The sequence below is a fragment of the Micromesistius poutassou genome (assembly GCF_964030765.1).
Source record: "Micromesistius poutassou genome assembly, chromosome: 23".
Taxonomy (NCBI): Eukaryota; Metazoa; Chordata; class Actinopteri; order Gadiformes; family Gadidae; genus Micromesistius; species Micromesistius poutassou.
Genome location: NC_140293.1, coordinates 7550308 through 7571763, shown reverse-complemented (window position 1 = coordinate 7571763; position 21456 = coordinate 7550308). Strand labels below are relative to the sequence as shown.

At 49.3% G+C, this 21456-nt stretch overlaps 1 protein-coding gene across 3 annotated transcripts in view; it reads right to left on the bottom strand.

The window, feature by feature from the left end:
- arhgef11 (Rho guanine nucleotide exchange factor (GEF) 11) overlaps positions 1–21456 on the bottom strand; it is a 29210-nt gene that overhangs the window by 3266 nt on the left and 4488 nt on the right. For 2 of the 3 annotated variants that reach the window (XM_084487023.1, XM_084487025.1), the window contains 39 exons: positions 21324–21421; positions 20785–20889; positions 20608–20657; positions 20329–20386; positions 20002–20201; positions 19603–19674; positions 19061–19168; positions 17009–17057; positions 16846–16883; positions 16459–16548; positions 16090–16158; positions 15598–15702; positions 15148–15246; positions 14878–14920; positions 14354–14450; positions 13835–13957; positions 13210–13233; positions 12591–12720; positions 12123–12219; positions 11827–11856; positions 11446–11575; positions 10582–10806; positions 8792–8839; positions 8239–8393; positions 7582–7722; positions 7316–7392; positions 6906–7031; positions 6438–6555; positions 4769–4917; positions 4457–4532; positions 4147–4329; positions 3574–3655; positions 3331–3411; positions 3107–3165; positions 2804–2962; positions 2329–2553; positions 1658–1765; positions 855–1222; positions 197–329 (listed from right to left, as the gene is read on the bottom strand). In XM_084487023.1, the coding sequence (XP_084343149.1) occupies positions 197–329; positions 855–1222; positions 1658–1765; positions 2329–2553; positions 2804–2962; positions 3107–3165; positions 3331–3411; positions 3574–3655; positions 4147–4329; positions 4457–4532; positions 4769–4917; positions 6438–6555; positions 6906–7031; positions 7316–7392; positions 7582–7722; positions 8239–8393; positions 8792–8839; positions 10582–10806; positions 11446–11575; positions 11827–11856; positions 12123–12219; positions 12591–12720; positions 13210–13233; positions 13835–13957; positions 14354–14450; positions 14878–14920; positions 15148–15246; positions 15598–15702; positions 16090–16158; positions 16459–16548; positions 16846–16883; positions 17009–17057; positions 19061–19168; positions 19603–19674; positions 20002–20201; positions 20329–20386; positions 20608–20657; positions 20785–20889; positions 21324–21421 (4328 nt within the window). The remainder of the gene's footprint in view (positions 1–196; positions 330–854; positions 1223–1657; positions 1766–2328; positions 2554–2803; positions 2963–3106; positions 3166–3330; positions 3412–3573; positions 3656–4146; positions 4330–4456; positions 4533–4768; positions 4918–6437; positions 6556–6905; positions 7032–7315; positions 7393–7581; positions 7723–8238; positions 8394–8791; positions 8840–10581; positions 10807–11445; positions 11576–11826; positions 11857–12122; positions 12220–12590; positions 12721–13209; positions 13234–13834; positions 13958–14353; positions 14451–14877; positions 14921–15147; positions 15247–15597; positions 15703–16089; positions 16159–16458; positions 16549–16845; positions 16884–17008; positions 17058–19060; positions 19169–19602; positions 19675–20001; positions 20202–20328; positions 20387–20607; positions 20658–20784; positions 20890–21323; positions 21422–21456) is intronic. The other variant, XM_084487024.1, reaches the window with a different exon arrangement.

The window sequence follows — 21456 nt, the reverse complement described above, 5'->3', positions numbered from 1 at the left end:
GATTGTAAAGGTAATCCGTAAAAGGTAATTCGTAAAGGTCAATTGTAAGGGTCATTCGTAAAGTTCATTTGTAATGGTAAAACATAAAGGCAATTTGTAAAGGTCCTTTGTTAATGTAATTCCTAGCGGCAGGCGGAAGGCAAACCTGGGTTCTCTCCTTCGACCTCCGAACTCTGGGTCGACCGTGGTCACTCACCGTCTCCTGAGCCACGGTCCAAAGATGGCGTCCTAGTAACGGTCGCCGGGTGACCGGGGTGCTCCTCTGGCGGCAGACCGATGGCCGTCTCTCGGAGAGACTTGAGGAGCTGGTGGTGGGCGTTCTCTATGTCCTGGGGGGGAGAGGGGACAACATAGACCTTTTAAACATATAAACACTAGAGGGTGCCAGAAGCTACAGGACTGCAACAGTTTTTCACCATCACTGTCCTACACATAAATTGAGTCTTGCAGGAGACACACATCCAAGGGGATTTAAAGAGAATTCAGATCATTAACAAGAGCATTAACATGAAGCATATTGCTCAAGGGCACCTTCAAGTAAGCTTTTTGTTATTCGGGAATTTAACCTAGAACTTTTACACTGGAAGTGGAACTGCTTCCTTGTTCTTGAAAAATGAAATTTTCTTGAAAACCTTGAATTGACCCCGGACCCTTCACATCTAATTGTGTCTCGATATTGATATTTTAGGTCTGAATGCCTTTAAAGTGATTTCAGGGGATATATTAAACTGGTCCGGCAAACTGTACGTAATCAACAACCTCATCAGCTTGTGTCGGACATGGGAACGTTTTCGTTATCAGTTCCCAAATGGACACGGGGACTACAAGCAGAGTCATTCCGGTCTCTTCCTCACCTTCAGATGTTGCAACTTGCTCATCAGGCCCTCGATGGTGAGGAAGATCTCCTCCACGTTCTTGATCACATGACTCTGGCTGCCCGTCTGTGATTGGCCCATTTCCTCGTCCTCCTCCTCCTCCTCCTCTAGCCTCAAGGCGTCTGATTGGTCGAGGTCCGCCGCCACCGCACCGCCGCACGCCGCCATCTCCACACCCACTCCACACACAGGGTCTTCCAGCCGCAGTGACGTCCTGTCCTCCGACGATGACATCACTTCCTGGCGGAGGAGGGACTCGGGGAAGTGGTCGGCGGTGGGGGTGGGGGGGTCGTCGTCAGTGGTGCTCTCCCCGGTCTCGCCGGGCATCACCAGGTAGAAGAGGTTGCCTACGGCCGGACCCACGGACGCTCGTCAAGGACGGGAGAGGCAGGGGACTATAGCGGCGTGCCACGTTTATTAGTGTGTGTGTGTGCGTGTGTGTGTGTGTGTGTACAATTCTTTCTTTCTTTTTTAATCATGCACAAAACCGGGTGATATTCTGCCGCTGGTCTTAACACAAATGTATCCATGTAGAGAACATCTGGTTACGCTGGCTGGGGGATGGAACCAAATGCGGAACTCTGCATTGAGTTCCATCACCCAGCTGCCGTTTAGAACCAAGACGGAACCAAGATGGAACCAGGATGGAACCAAGATGGAACCAGGCTGGCCGTGAGGGCGAATAAAGGCCCACTCTTAACCAAACAAGTCCCACCAATGTACCGGCTGTAATCCGACTAGCCGGAGCCGCTACCCCAGTCGGGCAGGAAGGCAAGCATTACCGGGCGGCACAGCTTCCCCGCCTCTCGGCTCGGACGACGGGTCGGCGGGGACGGGGGCGACATCACGGGCGATGTCGTCAGGTACAGAGGAAGAGCCCGCCACCACAGCTACGCACAGAGACGACGGACGGGACGGGACGAGGGGAGGGGGAGGAGAGATGGACGAGGAGGGCGAGGGGAGTAGAGGAGGAGAGGGATTTGTGCAGGGGAGGGGGGTGAGGCGAGGAGTAGCAGAGACAAGGAGTAGAAAACCGTTTGAGCAAACCCAGATCCATGCAGAAGAGACACCGAGAATTAGTTACCACAAGAGGCCGTTCATAAGAAAAAGGGAACAACACACCGAAAGTAAAACTTCACATCCGAATTAATGAAAACAAGCAGAAGTGAAAAGGTTGCAATGAAAAATCGAAAGGGCATTTCAGACCGTGAGATCCCATGAAATCATTTCCTGTATTGATTTTCTTAATGATGGCGAATACCTCTTTTATCGCATTTGAAGATTGCAGATTGAAGATTTTAATCTGTTTATAATAATTACCTGTGATCTTTTTGAAATGGTCTGGGTTAAAATTAATTAAAAAATAAGAAATCCCTACTTTTTCCTCCTAAACTTTTATTTTGAAAGAGCTCCATGGCAGTTGGGCGGCTGATTGGCGGCGGCCGTTCGTTACCTTTCCGGACGACCTGAACTCCGGGTTGCTCGGTCGCCGGGGGCGTCGCCTCGTCCTCTGCGTCTGATTGGTGGGTGCTCAGGACCGTCTCCAGAGAGAGCGCCCTGGGCCCGTAAGCGGACGAATGCCTCTCATTGGCCATCTCGTTGGTGGGCGTGTCGTCTGAATCGCGGCTCCACCCGTCCTCTTCCAAATCGTGGAATATTAGAAGCCGTAGCGACTCGACTGCAAACGCACAAAGAGACAAGGAGACGACAAACAGAGATGACAAACGGACAAACCTAAAACATCGGTATCAACAGTATATAAACAAAAAACATAAATATTGCAATTTTGTAAGAAGTGATAGTAAATAAATAACAGTTATATTAAGTAAAAGATTCACTGTCGATAACTCTAAAATGAGTGGTGTGAGAATATGAGCCCACTAGCTTCGGTCAGAAAAAGCAAAAGGAAAACATGGCGTCCTTCTCACCGTCCTGCAGAGCCGCCTCTGCAACGCCCATCTCCGGCCCATCCCCACAGAACAGCTCTTCCGATAGGCCCGGGGGCTCGCTGGAGATGAGCCCGTTGTTGTGATTGGACGACCCCGTCTCCATCTCCATGGAGACCGAGCTCTCCGTCACAGAGTCGTCTGGGTGATTGAAACAGTTTAGTTTAACGATTTTAGGAAAGATATTAATAAATAAAAAAGAGTAACGTTTAACAATTTACATTTTACAATTTACAGTATATGGTCTTTTTGCAGCGTTGCCAAGGCACACAAGTGTCCTCTTACCTGATTGGTAGATGTGGTTGTTTGTCGAGATTGGGGAGGAGTTAACTAGACTGGGGAGACTTCAGTAGAAAGACGCACACAAACACAAACACAAAAACACACAAAACAACGTTAAAATAATTGTACTTGTCACCAGCCTGGTATTGGCCACTGAAACGGTCAACGTCGGTCAGGCAGAAGAAACCTCCGATCCACACGCTCGCTAAAACCCGGACATGACTCACGATATGGGAGCGGAGGTGTGATTGGTCGAGGGAGACGAGCCACCGGCCAATGCGATGGTCTTCTCAAGGATGTCTTTCCACCTGAAACACACGCGATTCAGAGCCCCTTTACAAACAACCTTAAACACGACCCACAGCTACGACTGTCACAAACGAACGACGGAGACCGAGAAGTACCGACAGAAGTGGACTCAGGAAACGTAACCAAAGTTAAAGTACGCTTGACGGAACGAGAAGACTCACGTGTTCTTGTCGGAGGCCGTCCCGGCCACCAGCTCGTATATCTGTCCCTCCGTGGGGCTGATGATGTACAGGGCCTTGTTGTCTGGGTCCAAAAAACAACAGAGGGAGGTTATAGAGTAAGCCAATGAAAAGGCAGACAGAGTACACTCATCGTCGTTTACACTATTCTTAGCAGAGCCGTGTTTAATAAAGTACAGGGTATTCAGACACCTGCAGAGGCCTACAGGTAGACCCTGTGCCTTTTGACTGGGCACCAGCCAACACACCATGCATTATTTTAAACTTATTTACATTTTTTAATTTTACTTATTTTTTATTATTTAATTTTATTGAATGACAATGTTTTTATGTGAAGCACTTTGAGTCTGCCTCGTGTATGAACATTTCTATATAAATAAAGGTGCCTTGCCTTAACCTTCCCCATTATGAATGAACACATTATATAGTTGTGTTCGTGTATGTGTGTGTGCTTGTGAGAGAGTGTGAGTGTGTGTGTGTGTGTCTGTGTATCTCGGCTAAGTTAATGCCTTGCTCGAGGATGATCAGGACGCCGGGGGTGTTAGGGTTTCGAACCTGTGGCGACGGAGCGGACCAGCAGGGAGTCCAGCCGCACCACGGGGCTGAAGGCCGTCTTGGAGTCGCCCCCTCCGCCCGTAACCCCGCCCAGCCAGCGGGACGGCCCGCGCAGGACCAGCCGGTCGTCTGGCCCCCGCTGCAGCAGAACCAGGGCATCCGACAACAGCAGCGCCTGGATCTCTATACAGAGAGAGAGAGAGACAGAGACAGAGAGAGACAGAGACAGAGACAGAGAGAGAGTAATGGTAAGAGACTAAAATCTAAGCACACACACAGACTGCAAATAAAACACAGGTGGTGGACGTACCTAGTGTCTTGTCCTTGTTGACCTTCCAGGTGAGGGGACCCTCGTGAATCATGGTCTTTGCTGTGAGGTCCAGACTCTGCAAATTAATACACCAGTCCATCAATTAACAAACAGCCAATCAAAGCACCATTCCATCGATTAACAAACAGCCAATCAAAGCACAAGTCCATCACTTAACAAACAGCCAATCAAAGCACCATTCCATCAATTAAAGAACCGACCGATCAGACCAATGACATCAATCCCAATTAGACTGACCAATCAAAAGTGAGGCGGTCCATTAAACCGTTTTGAAAAACAAACTGAGCTCACCTTAAACTGGGGGGCGGAGTCCAGCCTGCGCTGGTATTGGCTGAGGTGTTGTCGGTGTTCCGTTTCCCTGACGACCTCGTTGACAGCCTGCAGTATCCCCCGGCAACAGGACTGTGCCCGTTGGAGGGGCTGGAGGTCGGGGGAACCCGCTGTATGACGGAGGGGCAGACGGGGTCACATCGCCATAACAACCAGCATTACCAGTATCCACCGGTCAACAGTAGGGGTGCACGATAATTATCGGGCCGATAACAGAAATTATTACGTCATTCCGATAAGTCCGATAACATGACGAATAGCCCCGATAACATAGCCTATATAATTTCAGTGCCCCGCTCCCACTAACGCTAAATGAAAGGTCTTATCGTAACCCTAAAAGTACACATCATACAATCAATTACAATACATGAGTTCACAACTGCACGCGGATATAGAAAATGTTTTTTTTTTATTATTATGTTACACCTTTCCTGCTGTCGGCTCCCAGACCGTAGTCGAGGAGCACAAGGTAGACGTTCCCTGTGGAGACGTCGATGTTCTCTCGGGGGTACCAACCTTCACTTTGACCGGCAGTGGGTCTGCTTATAGGTCGGAATATGGTCGGAATGAAGCGGCCGCCGATGATTGACAGGCTGGGTACTTTATTAGTTACTTAGTTACTTAGTTTCACTAACGTTACAATACACGTTTGCACAGACACAACCAGACTCGTTCGTTACTTCACTAAACTGACACACACTACCGCTCACTCTCCTCGCTCGTCCACTCACTCACACACACACACACACACACTGCCATTCTCGCACACACACATACGCTACTCTCGTAACACTTATTATTGACAGTTAGCTGAACATTATAGGGTCCCAGCCTTCCACTCCCTGTTTTCTCAGTTAAACACAGAAATCAACTACATTTGTCCCAGTGTTTGTTAGATGTGAAATGAAGCAAAAAAAGACGCTCTCTTCCTCCGGTAACACAGTCGTTTGCAACGCCTTCCTTATTCATCGTTTCTTCTATTTGTCTGTAACTCATGCTCCAATCTTTCATCAATTGATGCGGATGTTGTGGATGCAACGGAATATATGATGCATCGCTGCATCAACATTTAAGATGATCGCGATGAGTTCTGCCCATTCTGCCTCCGTTGCTGTCTGCGGTCAGACCAAAACACACCTGAGTGACAGGGGCCGTAGCCTACTGTGAAACTCGACCCTACGCCATATCCCGCCCCTTGCAAGCCAGCCCCCCTAAACCCCCAGTTGATTCTACTGATGCGCGACAATGTCATGATCTTAGGTCATGATCATATATATGGATATGTGTGTGTGTGTTATCGGTTATCAGTATCGGCCTTTAGGAGCTGAAAGTTATCGGTTATCGGTATCGGTTAAAAAAAAAGTTATCGTGCATCCCTAGTCAACAGGCAATCAATCCATTCATCAATCACTGTTACGGGTGGAATTTGTGTGGGAGAGAGACAGAGAGAGAGAGAGAGAGAGAAAGAGAGAGAAAGACACAGATAGAGAGAGAGCAACAGAGAGAGACAGAAAGAGAGCTAGCAACAGAGAGAGACAGAGAAAGAGAAACTGTAGATAAGAAGCCATGAAAAGGTGAAGTATGATGGCACACGAGCAAAATGTGTGTGTGTGTGGGGGGGGGGACTCACCCTCGGTGTGTTTGATGATGTTGCCTAGCAACAGGGGGTACCTGGTCAGCCTCTGCATCTCGGACACCAGTAGGTCCTTCAGCTGTAACCTCCGACAGTGAGGGCTGGCCTCACACTCCTGTACACAAACACACACACACGCCTCAGTAACTTCACAAAGCTTATGTTAGGCAGCAGCAGCTGCGTGTGTGTGTGTACCTGCGTGTTTCAGTGTGTGTGCACCTGTGTGTGTGTGTGTGTGTGTGTGTGTGTGTGTCCCTGCGAGCGCGCGTGTGTCTGTGTGTGTCCCTGCGCGCGTGTGTCCCTGAGTGTGTGTGTTTGTACCTGTGTGCATGTGTGTGTATGTGCACCTGCGTGTGTGTACCTGCGTGCGTGCGTGCGTGCGTGTGTGCGTGTGTGTGTCCCTGCGTGCATGTGTGTGTGTCCCTGCGTGCGTGCGTGAGTGTGTGTGTCACTGCGTGTGCGTACCTGCATGACGTGGGCGAAGCGGGGGTCCTTGCGCTGCTTGCTCTTTAGCAGCTCCAGGGCCTCCGACTGCTGGCTGCACAGCTGGGAGGCCTGGTCCGCGAAGCCGTCCCCCGCAGGACCCTCAAACTGCACACACACACACACACGTAATTATACATACATACATAGATATAGACACACAGACATGCATAGATACAAAAAGAGATAGATATAGACGCAGACAAATAAGCTGACACGGCAACAAGCATTTCCTCCTGTCCCTCCATCTTCAGGTTAAAGATGAGCGAGCGAGCGAGTGAGTGAGTGAGTGAGTGAGTGAGTGAGTGAGTGAGTGAGTGAGTGAGTGAGTGAGTGAGTGAGTGAGTGAGTGAGTGAGTGAGTGAGGGAGTGAGTGAGTGAAAGAGTCTCACCCTGCTCAGCATGATGTCCCCTATCTCCTCCACGATGGTCCTCTCTCTGCGTTTCTTCATGGCTTCACACAGGCTGGCTGCAGGCCGGAGAGGAACGTTACAGACGCTGCAATGCTGTTAAACTTTTATATTGTCTATAACGTTTGTAAATGTTATCCTTTGGGCAGGTTGAGGAAAATGGTAGAGAGAGTTTCAGACTGATAGGGAGAGAGAGGAGGATGGTAGAGAGAGCTCCAGACTGATAGGGAGAGAGAGAGGGGACCCACCGTGGAGCCGGTAGACCTGGGGCAGGTTGGGGAAGATGCAGGCCAGCTCCTCGGAGCTCAGCACCGACCTCATCTTCTGGAAGAACACCTGGTCCAGCACCCGCAGCGTCCGCAGGTGGGACACCTCTGTGGTGAACAGCTCTGGACGGGACACACACACACACACACACAAAATGAACGACACACACACATAGACACACACTTCGCAGTGGAGTAGGAATATTGATAGATGCTGACCAAATTGTCTAAACCTGTCTAATTGAACCCAGCCTAGTCCCAGGACCAGGAGAGGGTGGAGGAGAAGGGAGGAGAGGGTGGAGGAGGGAGGAGAGGGTGGAGGAGTGGGGGAAAAAGGGAGGAGAGGGTGAAGGGTGGAGGGGAGGGTGGAGGAGTGGAGGGAGGGGAGAGTGAAGGGTGAAGGAGAGGATGGAGGAGTGGGGGGAGGGTGAAGGTGGAGGAGAGGGTGAAGGAGTGGTGGGAGGGTGAAGGAGTGGGGGGAGGGTGAAGGGTGGAGGAGAGGGTGAACCCTCCACCCTCTCCTCGTGCCACTCAACACTCTCCTGGCTTTGGGACTAGGTGAGGTTAGATGGGTGGAGGAGTTGGTGAACAGTGGAGAAGAGGGTGGAGGGTGGAGGAGAGGGTGGGGGCCGGTGTTACCGTAGATGACCGCCTGGCGCTCCACCTCCCGGGGGGTGAGGGAGCCGAGGAGGTGGGGGGGAACCGTCTCCTGCCAGGGGTGTCCGTCACACACCTCCTCCTCCTCCTCCAGGGCCCCGCTGTCTGGGATCAGGGCCAGAGGAGACTCCACACTCCTGCAGGAGCACACGCACACAATGTTACACACATGTTACAACAACACACACGCACACGTGTTACACACACACACACACTCCTGCAGGAGCACATGGACACACATGTACACACACACACACACACACACACACACACACACACACACACACACACACACACACACACACACACACACACACACACACACACACACACACACACACACACACACACACACACGGAGGGACACACACTTACATACGTGCGTTCCTGTGTGTGTGTGTGTGTGCTACATACAATAGCACAAACATACAGTAGTACGAACACACAGGAGAAAAGACGCAAACACACACAAACAGACACAGGATCCCACACACTCTAATCTGTGTGTGTGCCCGTGTGCGTGTTTAGTCCGTACCTCCGTCGAGAGCGGGGGGTGTACGGGGGCGTGGGGTTCTCCAGAGACCTGGGGGGTGAACAAACACAAACATGAGTCTGTGGACTGAAGACGCTATGAAAGACATTTCATTCATTCATCCAGCAGGCTGGCTGACTGAAGTGATGTCTGGCCCTACCGCCTCAAACCGTCACACACGCCGTGTGATACTACTCTGGATATAAATGTCTGATTGTGTATATAGTGAGCATGTGATTGTGTATCTAAAGTAGGGATGTCACGAGAACCGATACTTCGGTACCAAGTCGATACCAAAATTCAAAAAACGTGACGGTACTCGTTTTTCTTAGTACTGTAGGTACCGAGGATGCAATTCCTCCGGACGTCACGTGGGCAGCATATACACCTACACGGGAGCATGGAAGACGGCAACTGCAGCTGCAGCGAGTGCGACGGCTCCGCCTCGACTCGTCGATAAAAAGAATAGCAAGAGTCGTGTCTGGAAGTACTTTGCGTTTGGAACGCTGCGCCGCGCGACTGTTTCAGACGGGACCCGTTTCAATGTTGCGCTTCTAAACACGCATGGTACGACTGCGTTTGGCATCACTTACTTGATGTTGTTTTGATTGAAGATCGGCAGGTTGTAGTGGGTGCGGCGGTGAATGTGTGTGCGCGTGTGCGTGTGTGTTGCGAGCGTATGCAATTTCAAAGTAAACAAACCAACTCAAAGCCGATGCATGCATCCAAAATTATTCGTTCAAAACCAAATAAACAAATCAAAAACAGCGTTGCTTATTCGCTTCAAATACTTTTTCTTTTCAAAACTTGGTAATTAATACGGCGCGGTACCGAGCGGTTGAAAACAATGTTGGCGTCTCCTGTGGCTGCCTTGCACACCTGCGTTATATTACTTAATATTAGGTTGGAAGTTATGTTTTAAACCCTGCCATGCACGCAAGTGTAAACGCGAGCCGCATAGCTGCATGACTGCCTGCTTTCAGCGCGTATTATTTAAAAAAAATTATTATTACTTGAACGCTACATGCCACTGTTCTTTTTTTGTAATGTTAATAGTGGTTTATTTTTATTCATTACTTGAAGGCTACATGCCAGTGCCACTGTTTTTTGTAATGTTTAAATGTTTTTAATAAATAAAGTACATGGGATTTATTGTTTTGTTTTTGACCGTGGTATCGAATTGGGTATCGAGAATCGTGGAATTTCACTGGTATTGGTATCGACTACTAAATTTCTGGTATCGTGACATCCCTAATCTAAAGTGTGCACAACTGTGCTAGTAATTATTAAACTTGCACTGTCAGTGTGTGTCATGTGACTGTACGTTAAAGGTTACATTGAAAATAAGTTGAATAGGAAGTACTTACACTATTTTTTTTACTATTGATAGAATATTCTATATCTTAACCATCTCTAAAAGGAGAACTTCGGGACTCTTCAACCTGGACCCAATTTTCCAAGCTTTTTGGGTGAACGGTACTAACGTGGAAACTTTATCAGACACACGTTTCCACCGTTCTCTCCCTACAACAACTAAACTCTGGTAATTCAGAGTGAGACATCTCCTTGATCAAACTAGGTGAGACAAAATAACAAAAAGACAGTTGCTCAATACTGGACTTTAAAAATTGGTGTCCCTTACACCCAAAATGATAGGAAAATCCCCAAGTTCGGAAAAACTCAAAAAAAACGTTCTCCTTGACTCGCTACCTCCCCCAGACAGAACCTCTCCGCTACGTCAGTGTGTATGTTAAGGTATGTGTTGCGTCGGGGGTGCGTTTGGTTCGCCTCACCGGGCGGAGCTGCTGGAGGCGGAGGAGGAGGCGCTGTGCTGCAGCAGGGGCCGCAGCGCGGGGCCCTCCCGCTCCTCGCCGCAGTCCTCCATGTCCACGTCGCTACGGGAACGGGGCACCGAGTCCCCCGCCGCCGCCGCCGCCGCCGCCCCGCCCCGTCGCCGGCCCTCGCCCTGCGCCTTCAGAGACTCACTGCGGGCGAGTCGCACGGAGGCCACTGTGGGGCTGGAGAGAGAGGGAGAGAGCGAGAGGGAGAGAGCGAGAGGGAGAGAGCGAGAGGGAGAGAGCGAGAGAGGGAGCAACACAGAGAGAGAGAGAGAGAGAGAGAGAGAGAGCAACACAGAGACAGAGAGAGAGAGAGAGGGAGAGAGCAACACAGCAGAGACAGAGAGAGAGAGAGAGTAACACAGAGAGACAGAGAGAGGGAGAGAGTGTGAGAGGGAGAGAGAGCAACACAGAGAGACAGACAGAGAGAGAGGGGGAGAGAGGGAGAGAAGGCGAGACAGAAAGACAGACAGCAAGAAAGAGCGAGACAGAGAGAAAGAGCGAGACAGAAAGAGAAACAGACAGACACAGAGAGCGAGAGAGAGAGACACAGAGACGGAGAGCGAGAAAACACTGATGTTAACTCCCAAACCTCACTCATAGACAGCCACAAGAAAGCTTTCAACACGGTCACAAAACAATCACACAGACCCCTCGCAGCACCTCAACAACAACACAGCAGCATGCTACTATTAGCATGTACACATTCATTGGCACACACACACACACACACACACACACACACACACACACACACACACACACACACACACACACACACACACACACACACACACACACACACACACACACACACACCTGTCCATGCTGTCCTCCCCCAGGCTGCTGGAGGAGAGTCTCTGGGGGTCTCCGTCTCCCCCCTCCTCCCCCGGCAACTCAGAGTGGTTCTCAAACTGCTGGATCATGTTCCGCACACTGCCGGACCGCACTGCAACACACATACAGGAATATAAGCAAAGAACACACACATCGTCTGACCTCACTCCAACTCACCCACACACACACAAACACATGTGTCCCCCCCACACCCTCACCCATACACAGAAAGTACAGCACATGAGTAACACAGGATGACATTGTTGTCATTGTAGGCCTACTAGACTACATAACGGTGGTTCTTGAGTGTGAATGAGGAGGGAGGAGAGAGGAGATAACCTCAACAAAGGAGAGAGCGTGTACCTTCAGTCGGGGACAACGGGACATGGAACGCTACAAAACAGACGTTAAAAACAAAGGTGATTCAAATGAGAAAACAAACTAAATCAGGACAACGACAAAAACAATCACAACAGTCAACAGACAAAATCAATAAACTTAAATAATACAATTAATAAAAAATGAGGACGACAATAGGTAGAAATTATATAAAGCTAGATTTGGATTTAAAAAGCATGCTCGGGTGTGAGGGTGTGTGTGTTTGTGTGCGAGGGTGTGAGCGTGTGTGGTTGTGTGTGAGGGTGTGTGCGTTTGTTTACTGGACTGGGAGGCGCTCCGGGGCTTCATGTACTTCAGGATGGGGTTCCTCCTCCGGTCCTCCCCATCCTTCTCCTTCTCCTTCTTGGCGCCGCTCAGCTGGGGGAGGGGGGGTAGTAGAGGGCAATTAATTCACCTGGCTTCAAAATGACTCTCTGGTGCACCCCTCACAACAACCCACAGTAACCATGGGAAGATCAACCACAGCAGTCGTAACCACGGGAACGGCAACAACAGCAGCGGTAACCGCAGCCTCGCTAACCGCAGCAGCCGTAACCACGGGAACGGCCACCAAAACAGTGGTACCCGCGGCCATGCTAACCACTGCAGTCGTAACCACGGGGACGGCCACAAAAACAGTGGTAACCGCGGTAGCCTAACTACTGGTAGCCTAACTACTTCAATTTCTGTCATTAATAAGAAACCACTAAAGTTTGGGTGTTTTTGAAAAGCGCCATCTCTGTGCTCACCTTCTTGGGCTTGGGGAAAAAAGGAAGCCACTTCTCCTTCTCCACCCCCAGCCCCGGGAAAACCTTGGAGTCCCGCAGCTTGATCCCGGAATGACGCAAGTACAGCAGCACTGCCGACGCAAGGGGAGCGCTGGGGGAGAGAGAGGGAGAGAGACACAGAGAGTGAGAGAGAGGGTTAGAGACCGAGACAGAGAGAGAGACACACACAGAGTGAGAGAAAGAAAGCGAGAGAGGGAGACAGACAGACAGAGAGACAGACAGACAGACAGACAGACCGTTAGAGGGAGAGAGAGAGAAATCGATAGAGAGAAAGGACAACCAGAGTGTCACCAAGAAGAAGGGGAGAGAGAAGAGGGGGAGAGGAAGACGGGGGAACACGCAACAGGAAGAAAAAGAGCAAGGTGAATACGGGTGATTGTAGGATAAGAGGGAAAATTGAGTGAATGAAAGACAAACAAGGGCAGAACAGGGGAAAAACTAAAGAGGAAGAGGGAGAGAGTGAGATCACGGGGAACGGTAGCAGGCGAAGAGCAGAGAGCGAGAGAAAGAACGAGTGAGAAAGAGGGGGAAAGTCGTTTCGGAGAACATTGTACAACGTGAAAGATGGCCAGCGCCTCACCTCCTCTCCTCTTCGTGCTTGGAGCTGCAGGAGCAGAGGACACAACCAAACAGAACAGACCATTAGTCCACCATGCACAGCCAGAGTTTACTCCCGTGTTCCTTTGGGGCGCCGCTGCTGCTATGATAACCCTGTTGCACTGTGGCAGCCTCGCTCACATGACACTCACACAGAAAAATGACTATTGGTTTGAAATTCAAAAACACAGGAGTCATGTGATGTCATACAGTAGGCCTGAGGTTATGATTCTACCAGTCACATGGAAGAAGGGTTTGTGGGCGTGCCATTGAACTTTGGTTCAGTCTCCCTCTGTCCCCGATGCAATCTGACTTTTTACTGCACAGATCTTGGCATATTGCTAGGCAACCCCGAAAGCCTAACAGACTTCTGTCTGTCTTGTCTGTGTGTGTGTTCTGTACATCCATCTGACTGTTAAACACTTCAGCTCAATGCTATATTTATGGAATATGAAGGTCATGTGACGACGGCAGAGACCGGTAATGGGCGGGGCCCTGAGCTCGTTAGCCGTGCTTAACGAGCAGGCGTTGAAGTGTAGTAGTAGTAGCGGTGGTGGTGGTGGTGGTTGGTTGGGGGGGGGGTGGGGTCAGACGGCGATCAGACTCACAGGATGTCCCAGAGGGCGGTGACCTGCTTGTCCACCACCTGCCTCTCCTTGGCCGGGTCTCCGTCCAGGTGCTGCAGGTCCCCCTCCCCGAACAGAGAGCCCAGCCCCATCATCTGCTTGTTCCTGGGGAGGGAGAGGGGGAGACGGAGAGGGAGAGGGGGAGAGATGTTAGTAGTGCCTGTAGCTATGTATCTGATCCTGTTTGTAGTAGTATTAGTACCTGTAGTAGTAGTAGTAGTAGTACTAGTACCTGTAGTCATGTATCTGATCCTGGTTGTAGTAGTATTAGTACTAGTGCCTGTAGTCCTGGATGTAGTAGTATTAGTAGTAGTAGTACTATTAGTACTAGTACCTGTAGTCATGTATCTAGTCCTGGGTGTAGTAGTATTAATTTAGTACCTGTAGTCCTGGGTGTAGTAGTATTAGTGGGTGTAGTAGTATTAGTACTAGTACCTGTAGTCCTGCATCTGGTCCTGAGTGTATTAGTATTAGTACCTGTAGTAGTATTAGTACTAGTACCTGTAGTCCTGTATCTGGTCCTGGATGTCCGGCAGGACCAGCTGCTGGAGCTCAGACAGAGGTCCTCTGATGTCCTCCTGAGCATGCAGACGAGTTTCTGCACCAATCACAGGGAGAGCATGCTAGTTACCATGGTAATCCGTCAGCACAGCAAGAGCGGGCTTTCACAATGAATGCTGCATTAGAAGTTACCGCGGTAGAACCGCACCATCACAGGAAGAGCGTTCTACTACTATCAGTAAAAGCTGTGTAACCACGGTAAGATGGTGATCACGCACACACACACACACAACTAGAGGGCAGGAGTGGTTACAACTTTAAATTCGCTAAATTAATATTGAGGCCTTCTAAATCTGACCCCATAGCATTTGATAAACAGAGATAGAGGCAGACATTTAAGAGAGACAGACATTCAAGAGAGACAGAAATTCAAGAGAGACAGAGAGAGAGAGCAGGAGCAGGAGAGAAAGAAAGACAGAGAATGAGAGCTAGAGAGAGAGCGCGAGAACGAGAGAGACACTTACCTATATCTGTCAGGTACTCCTCTTGCACTTTGATCTTCAGAGGCTGAGGGGGAACAGAAAAGCATCAAAATCATCAAGACAGATTCTTCTGAGATAAATATTTTATTAGAATTGAGAAAAACACGTCTGTTGTGTTTTAGTTTTTTTGGACTCAAAGCACCCGCATGGCAACCGCAACCACATCCCAATACGGTCTAAACATGAGCAGTCAAACAGTGTTAATGCTTTGGGGTGTGTGGGGTCATGTGACTCGTGTCATGTGACTCTTACCGCATCGGGGTCCAGGAAGTGGGAGCGGACCTGGGGGGCCAGGGAGCGGGCGTCCTTAGGGCTGGAGCCCAGGTAGGCCTCCACGGACAGGTAGAACAGCTGGGGGGGGGGGGGCGCACACACACACACACACAGGTTCAAAGTCAGTCAAGGTTCACATCAAGGCCATTACAACTGACTAACCAACTTCCTCCTATTTTGGGGATATGAACAACGTGGAGGAAACCTCATGGCTGTCTACCACATGGTGCACAGGATGCTTGTTTAGCTCTGCTGAGTGCGGTGAGAAGAGAAAGGAGAGGAGAGAGGAGAGGAAGGAGGAGAGAGGAGGGAGGAGATAGAAGACAGGCGGGAGGAGAGAAAGGGAAGAAGGAGAGAGGAGAGAGAAGACAAGAGGGATGAGAGAGTGCAGAGGCTGAGGATGAGGATGATGAAGGGTGTAGTTCTGACCAGGGGGTTGGGGTCCAGCAGCTGAGTGAAGACGTAGCGCATGAAGACGGTCATGTGGGCCGGCCGGGCCTTCAGCAGCTCAATGTCCTGGAAGGGCCCGTCCATCTGGGAGAGGGAGGAGGAGGAGGAGGAGGGGGGAGGAGGAGGACGGGGGGAGGAGGGGGAGGAGGAAGGGGAGGAGGTGGAGGAGGGGGAGGAGGTGGGGGAGGAGGGAAGGAAGTGGAGGAGGGGCGAGGAGGAGGAGGAAGGGGAGGAGGAGGAGGGAGGAGATGAAGACAGTAAGAGAGGAGGGAGCAAAGTGGGGAGAGAGGAGGTGGGCAAAGAGTAAAAAGGTGTGAGATGGCCACAGTGGAGAGGAGGAGGAAGGAGGTGAGGAAAGGGAGAAGAGGGAGAGGGGAAGTAAACAAAGTGTTAAAAAAATCGGAAATCAAAGAACACAAACTAGCAGTGTGTTGTCGACCTCACAGAGGACGCACCGGTCGGACGTCTCACCTCGTTGAACGCATAGCCGCCATCATCCTCCTCCTCTTCCTCCGGGCCAATAATCTGGGGCTTTCCTCCCTGCGACACACACACACACACACACACACACACACACACACACACACACACACACACACACACACACACACACACACACACACACACAAGGAAGCATTGAAGGACACATTGTGTAATGGACAGAAGACGACAAGAATCCACAAACAGGTCTGGGTCCATGCATGTATAAATATGCATGCGTTAAGTTTATCGATTCAGTTCATATCTAGTTCCATATGCGGCGAATAGGACAGAGGATGTCGCTGATATGACAGAGGACGTCGCTGGGTACCGCACGGAGGGCATGCACGTGGAGCTCACCGTGTCGCCAGGAGTGCGCACGTCAGAGACCTGCCGGCGGAACAGGGGGGTCCTGAAGGAGGAGGGGGAGGAGTGGGGGCTCTCAAAGGCCTGGGAAGAGGAGGATGAGGAGGAAGAGGATAAGGAGGGGGGGGGGGTCAGAGGGTCGAGTAGGGAGCAGCGCACTCAAACTGACGGACGTATGGTGCGTGTGCGTGTGCAGGTGTGTGTGCGTGTAGGTAGGTGTGTGTGCGTGTGCAGGTGCAGGTGCAGGTGTATGTATTTGTGTGTGTGTGTGTGTGTGTGTGTGTGTGTGTGTGTGTGTGTGTGTGTGTGTGTGTGTGTGTGTGTGTGTGTGTGTGTGTGTGTGTGTGTGTGTGTGTGTGTGTGTGTGTGTCCTAACTGTACCTCTATATCTCCTTCACTGGAGTCCACTGAGAGTCTCCCTACAGGGGCAGATGACAGAAAGAACACAAATAAACAACAACACACAGAATGTGCCAAGAGTTCAACCATATGGCAAAGAACCCACAAAAGAAACAACAGGAAAAAACCAAATGCCAACGCAAACCTTCCCCGGCGACCAGGTAGTTGGTGATGGGGTCGCCACGGCTACCGTCCTGGGGAAAGGAAGCACAATGTATGTTTGGTTGCCATGGCGACTCAGAGCACTTCACAGTTAATGACTGTGCACATTCTCACTCACACACACACACACACACACACACACACACACACACACACACACACACACACACACACACACACACACACACACACACACACACACACACACACACACACACACACACACACACACACACACACACCTGATAGCCACTCTTTGTTTACTCTGAAAGGTCATGCATCAACAAACGTAACCGGTAGATACGTTCAGAATGGACAGAAGGCGTGGCCTATCGCTCACGGGGTTGCCCCCATTTTAGAGGAAATAATCGCAATCTAAACCCTGCATTAAAGAGATTACCTTTATGCAATGTTGTGTAGATTCAAGAGAGTAAAACCCTTCTGACCCGCAACTTAATAACAGACACAGAGAGCTTTGTTCTCTTAAGGTGAATTTGAAGAGTTAGTGAGAAAAAAAACTCATTCAGTTATATATGAGTAGGGATGTAACGGTATGAAAATTTAACCTCACGGTTATTGTGACCAAAATTATCCCGGTTTTCGGTATTATCGCGGTATTTTTAAAAGTGTGTTTAATATGTTCAGAAAGCACTGATAGGCCTACGGAAACTGAAATAGTTTTTTAAAAAGTGTTATTATATTTATTTATATATTATATTATCAAAAGTGCAACTTTTAACATCAAAGGAACAAGGGTTCAGCATGTAAACAGCTTATTTATCAGGAACATTTACAGTAGTGCAGGTTTAATCCAAACATTCAAGACATAAAGAACAATATGTAAACAATTACTCGCTCTCCGTCTCCCGCCGACACTTCCTCCACAGATCGCCGTGACAGCGACCTCCTCCTCTCCCCCGCCTTCCCCCGCTCAGCGCCCGGCTACAACCGATAGCAGGAGTTGTTTTGTACTTTGACTCTTGTGTATAAATACTACTGCGACGACGGCGACTACTACTACTTAAGACAGAGGGATCTGAGATCTGGTTAATTTCCCCGCACATCAGGCTTGAGTGAAGCCCAGGCTGATCGTCCGCTGAACTCCTATATAACGGAGTTAGTAACTGAATTACTCTATAATAAAAGTAACTAGTTACCAGGGAAAGTAATTATTTGCGTTACTGTAAAAAAAAATAAAAAAAATAAAAAGTAGCTTTGTAGATGCGTGTGTCGTTGTGGGATACTTCATTAAATTAGAGTTGCTTACAACGGATGTCGACAAAGTCTTTGCTCCTGGACATAATGTTCACTTTACATGCACATTCTTGCCTTTGACCTCAATGAATTTGAAGTAGTGCTTATATCTCCACCTTGAAAATGCCAACCTTTCGTCGGATTGCTCCGGACTCGCCATTTCTACTGCTTCATTGAATCTGTTTGGTGTTTGTGTGTGCGTGTGCGTGTGGCATGCGTATCCTGGCTTGTGTGTAAAAACATTGGCTCAGATTGGCTACCATGAAACACGACTCTGCCTTAGCCAATCATAATCGCTTGTCTCGTCGTTAACCCCACCCGGTCTCCGTCCTCACTAGCAGTTTGTGTGTGCAGCCAGGGGTGCGTTCGAATTACGCAGTTTATTCAATCAATTCATAGTAACGCACTGCATTTAACTGTCGGTAACGGTAACGGCGTTGTAACGACGTAAAAATACATTAGTTAGATTACCCATTACTGAAAAAATAACGGCGTTACCTAACGCCGTTGTTTTAAACTGCTTTATTCCAAACACTGCTCTGATGAAGCGCTGGGAAGGATTTAAGCACACGGTTTCCACACCGCGGGCGCGGTTATCCACCGCGATAATAATTTTATTTGAAATGAAAACGGTAATTGTTATTGACAACATTTTTATCGCGGTTTACCGTTACACCGGTAACCGTTACATCCCTATATATGAGGCACAACGATGTCGACACCAGCGCTCCATGAAACGACAGATGGATGAACAACTTCATAACATATATAATATATTCACCAGGTCCTGCTGAATCTTGATCCTGACTTGGTGAGCCCGCCTCTTTGCACTCTCAATCCTCTCCTCCAATGACGGCGAGGGGTTCCGGGAGAGCTTCTCCATCAGGGCCTGCGGATTGGTCAGTTTTTATGTCACTTATAAAACGTGCCTTAGCTGTACTTTGTAGGTACATCTTTGATCTACAACTCGGGTGAATCAGGTTTTTTTTACATAAAACACAGGCAAATGGCCCGTTATTGGTCACGCCTGCTTGTAAATCAAAAGATATTCCTGACAAGCATGTTGACGGTGTCCCTTACTTTCTGATTGGAAAAGCTGGCTTTGCTAGACCATCTCTAAACCAAGTACCCGACCCTAACCATCCTTTACCCAAACGTCAACATTTCTAATGAATAAGAATATAAGATATAGAGTAAACATACATGCATATCTGTGTGTGTGTGTGTGTGTGTGTGTGTGTGTGTGTGTGTGTGTGTGTGTGTGTGTGTGTGTGTGTGTGTGTGTGTGTGTGTGTGTGTGTGTGTGTGTGTGTGTGTGTGTACCTGGAGGTCAGCCTCTTCCTGCTGCAGCATCTTCTGGAGGATCTGACTGCCGTGTTTCTGTACCTCTGCATGCTGCAATACATACATAAGACACGGAAGTCAACACAAAGCAGCCAGAAATTGATAAAATTTTATTACGATTATCTAGCGATTTTTGCTTGGTTAGTAGTTCTATCTAGGTCTAAGGCATGAGGCATTTTAGGTGATGATAAGTGATTCAGGTATGAATTTATTGTTTGTTTGCATTCACGTATGACATAATGTGTGAAATATATCAATATCCTAGAAATATAGAAACCGAAACCATGAAAGAGAAATCTCACATAAACAAACCTCCTTATCTTTCCATAGAGCTAGAGGACGTGCTGTACTTCTAATCAGTAAAGTATACGCGATTACCTGAGGCGGTTTGGGCCCTGTGATTCGCTGGGAAGGGCTGCTGCTCATACCAGAGGGCAAGGGAGGCGGTGGGGGAGGCGGGGCTTCTCCGCCCAGCGAGGTCCTCTGATTGGGTAAGAGGTCTGCGGAGAGGGGCTCTAGGGGTAGGGTGACGCTGGAAGGGGGCGGTCCCTGTAGCGTCAGCGCCACATAGGGTCCGGCTAGGCGGAGACGGAGAGGTGGAGAAGAAATAAAAAAGTCAGAATCAAAAATTCTTGAAAACAAATTAAAAAATCCACTGAATTCGTATTTAGAAGATTATCAGATGGTGTATTCGTTAGTACTCACATTTAATGAGCTTCACCACTTCTTGGTGGGACATGGAGGACACCAGCGATCCGTTCACCTATAGACAAGGAAGGGCGGAGAAAGAAAATGAGAATAATTACAGCCTAGATTAGGAAACATAACAATACAGAGCTGAACAGTTTTTTTATGGATGGCATATCGGCCATTTTGATGAAATTCAATGGATCTCGTTGCACAGTCTATGTGGGAATACATTAGAAATCGTGTTGTATACTTCAGCCAATATTAATAATATTATAGTCTGTAGTATTTGTTCACCTTTATGATGCGGTCGCCCTCTTGGACCCCGGCCTTCACCGCTGCGCCCCCTGCAGACAGCGATAGAGAGAGGTGTTAACGAACACATTAACAGACAGCTAGCAGCTTATGCTACTGACCCTATTTCATCAAGAGTGTGTGTGTGTGTGTGTGTGTGTGTGTGTGAGAGAGAGAGACCTGGTCGGACATTCTGCACCAGCTTGACCCTCTCGCCACAGACGGTGAAGCCAAAGCCCAACTGGTCCTTTTGGACCACCACACACCTCTGGACCAGACCAGGGCCTGGGCGAGAGAGAGAGAGAGAGAGAGAGAGAGAGAGAGAGAGAGAGAGAGAGAGAGAGAGAGAGAGAGAGAGAGAGAGAGAGAGATACAGACAGATGCAGCGATAGAAAGAGACTCAATTAAATGAATATCCATGAGCAACATCATCCCATGTCATCAACCAGCATAGAACAAGCAAGTTGAAGTCACTACATGTGTAACCCATGCGTGGAGAGCCATCCGCCCTAGACCTCCACCCTCACCACCCAGTGCCACTTTGACAATTACACTGTGACGACATCTGACTTTCACAATGTTCCCAGTTACGTCAAATAAAACACCATGATTCCCCTTAACAGAACAACAAAACAGCCCCCCAGCCCGAATAGAGATCAGTGAGACTGGGGTAACCAGAGATCAGGGGCTCTAAACGCCGCGCCGTCTTCTGGACCTACCTGTGCTCTCTGTGGTGGGAGACTCCCCCCCCGGCTCCCTGGGCGGCTGGCCGGGGGAGGACTTCCTGTCCGAGTCCCCGATGGTCAAACTGCTGAGCCTGTGTGTGGAGGGGGGGCAGGGTTGGGGCGAGAG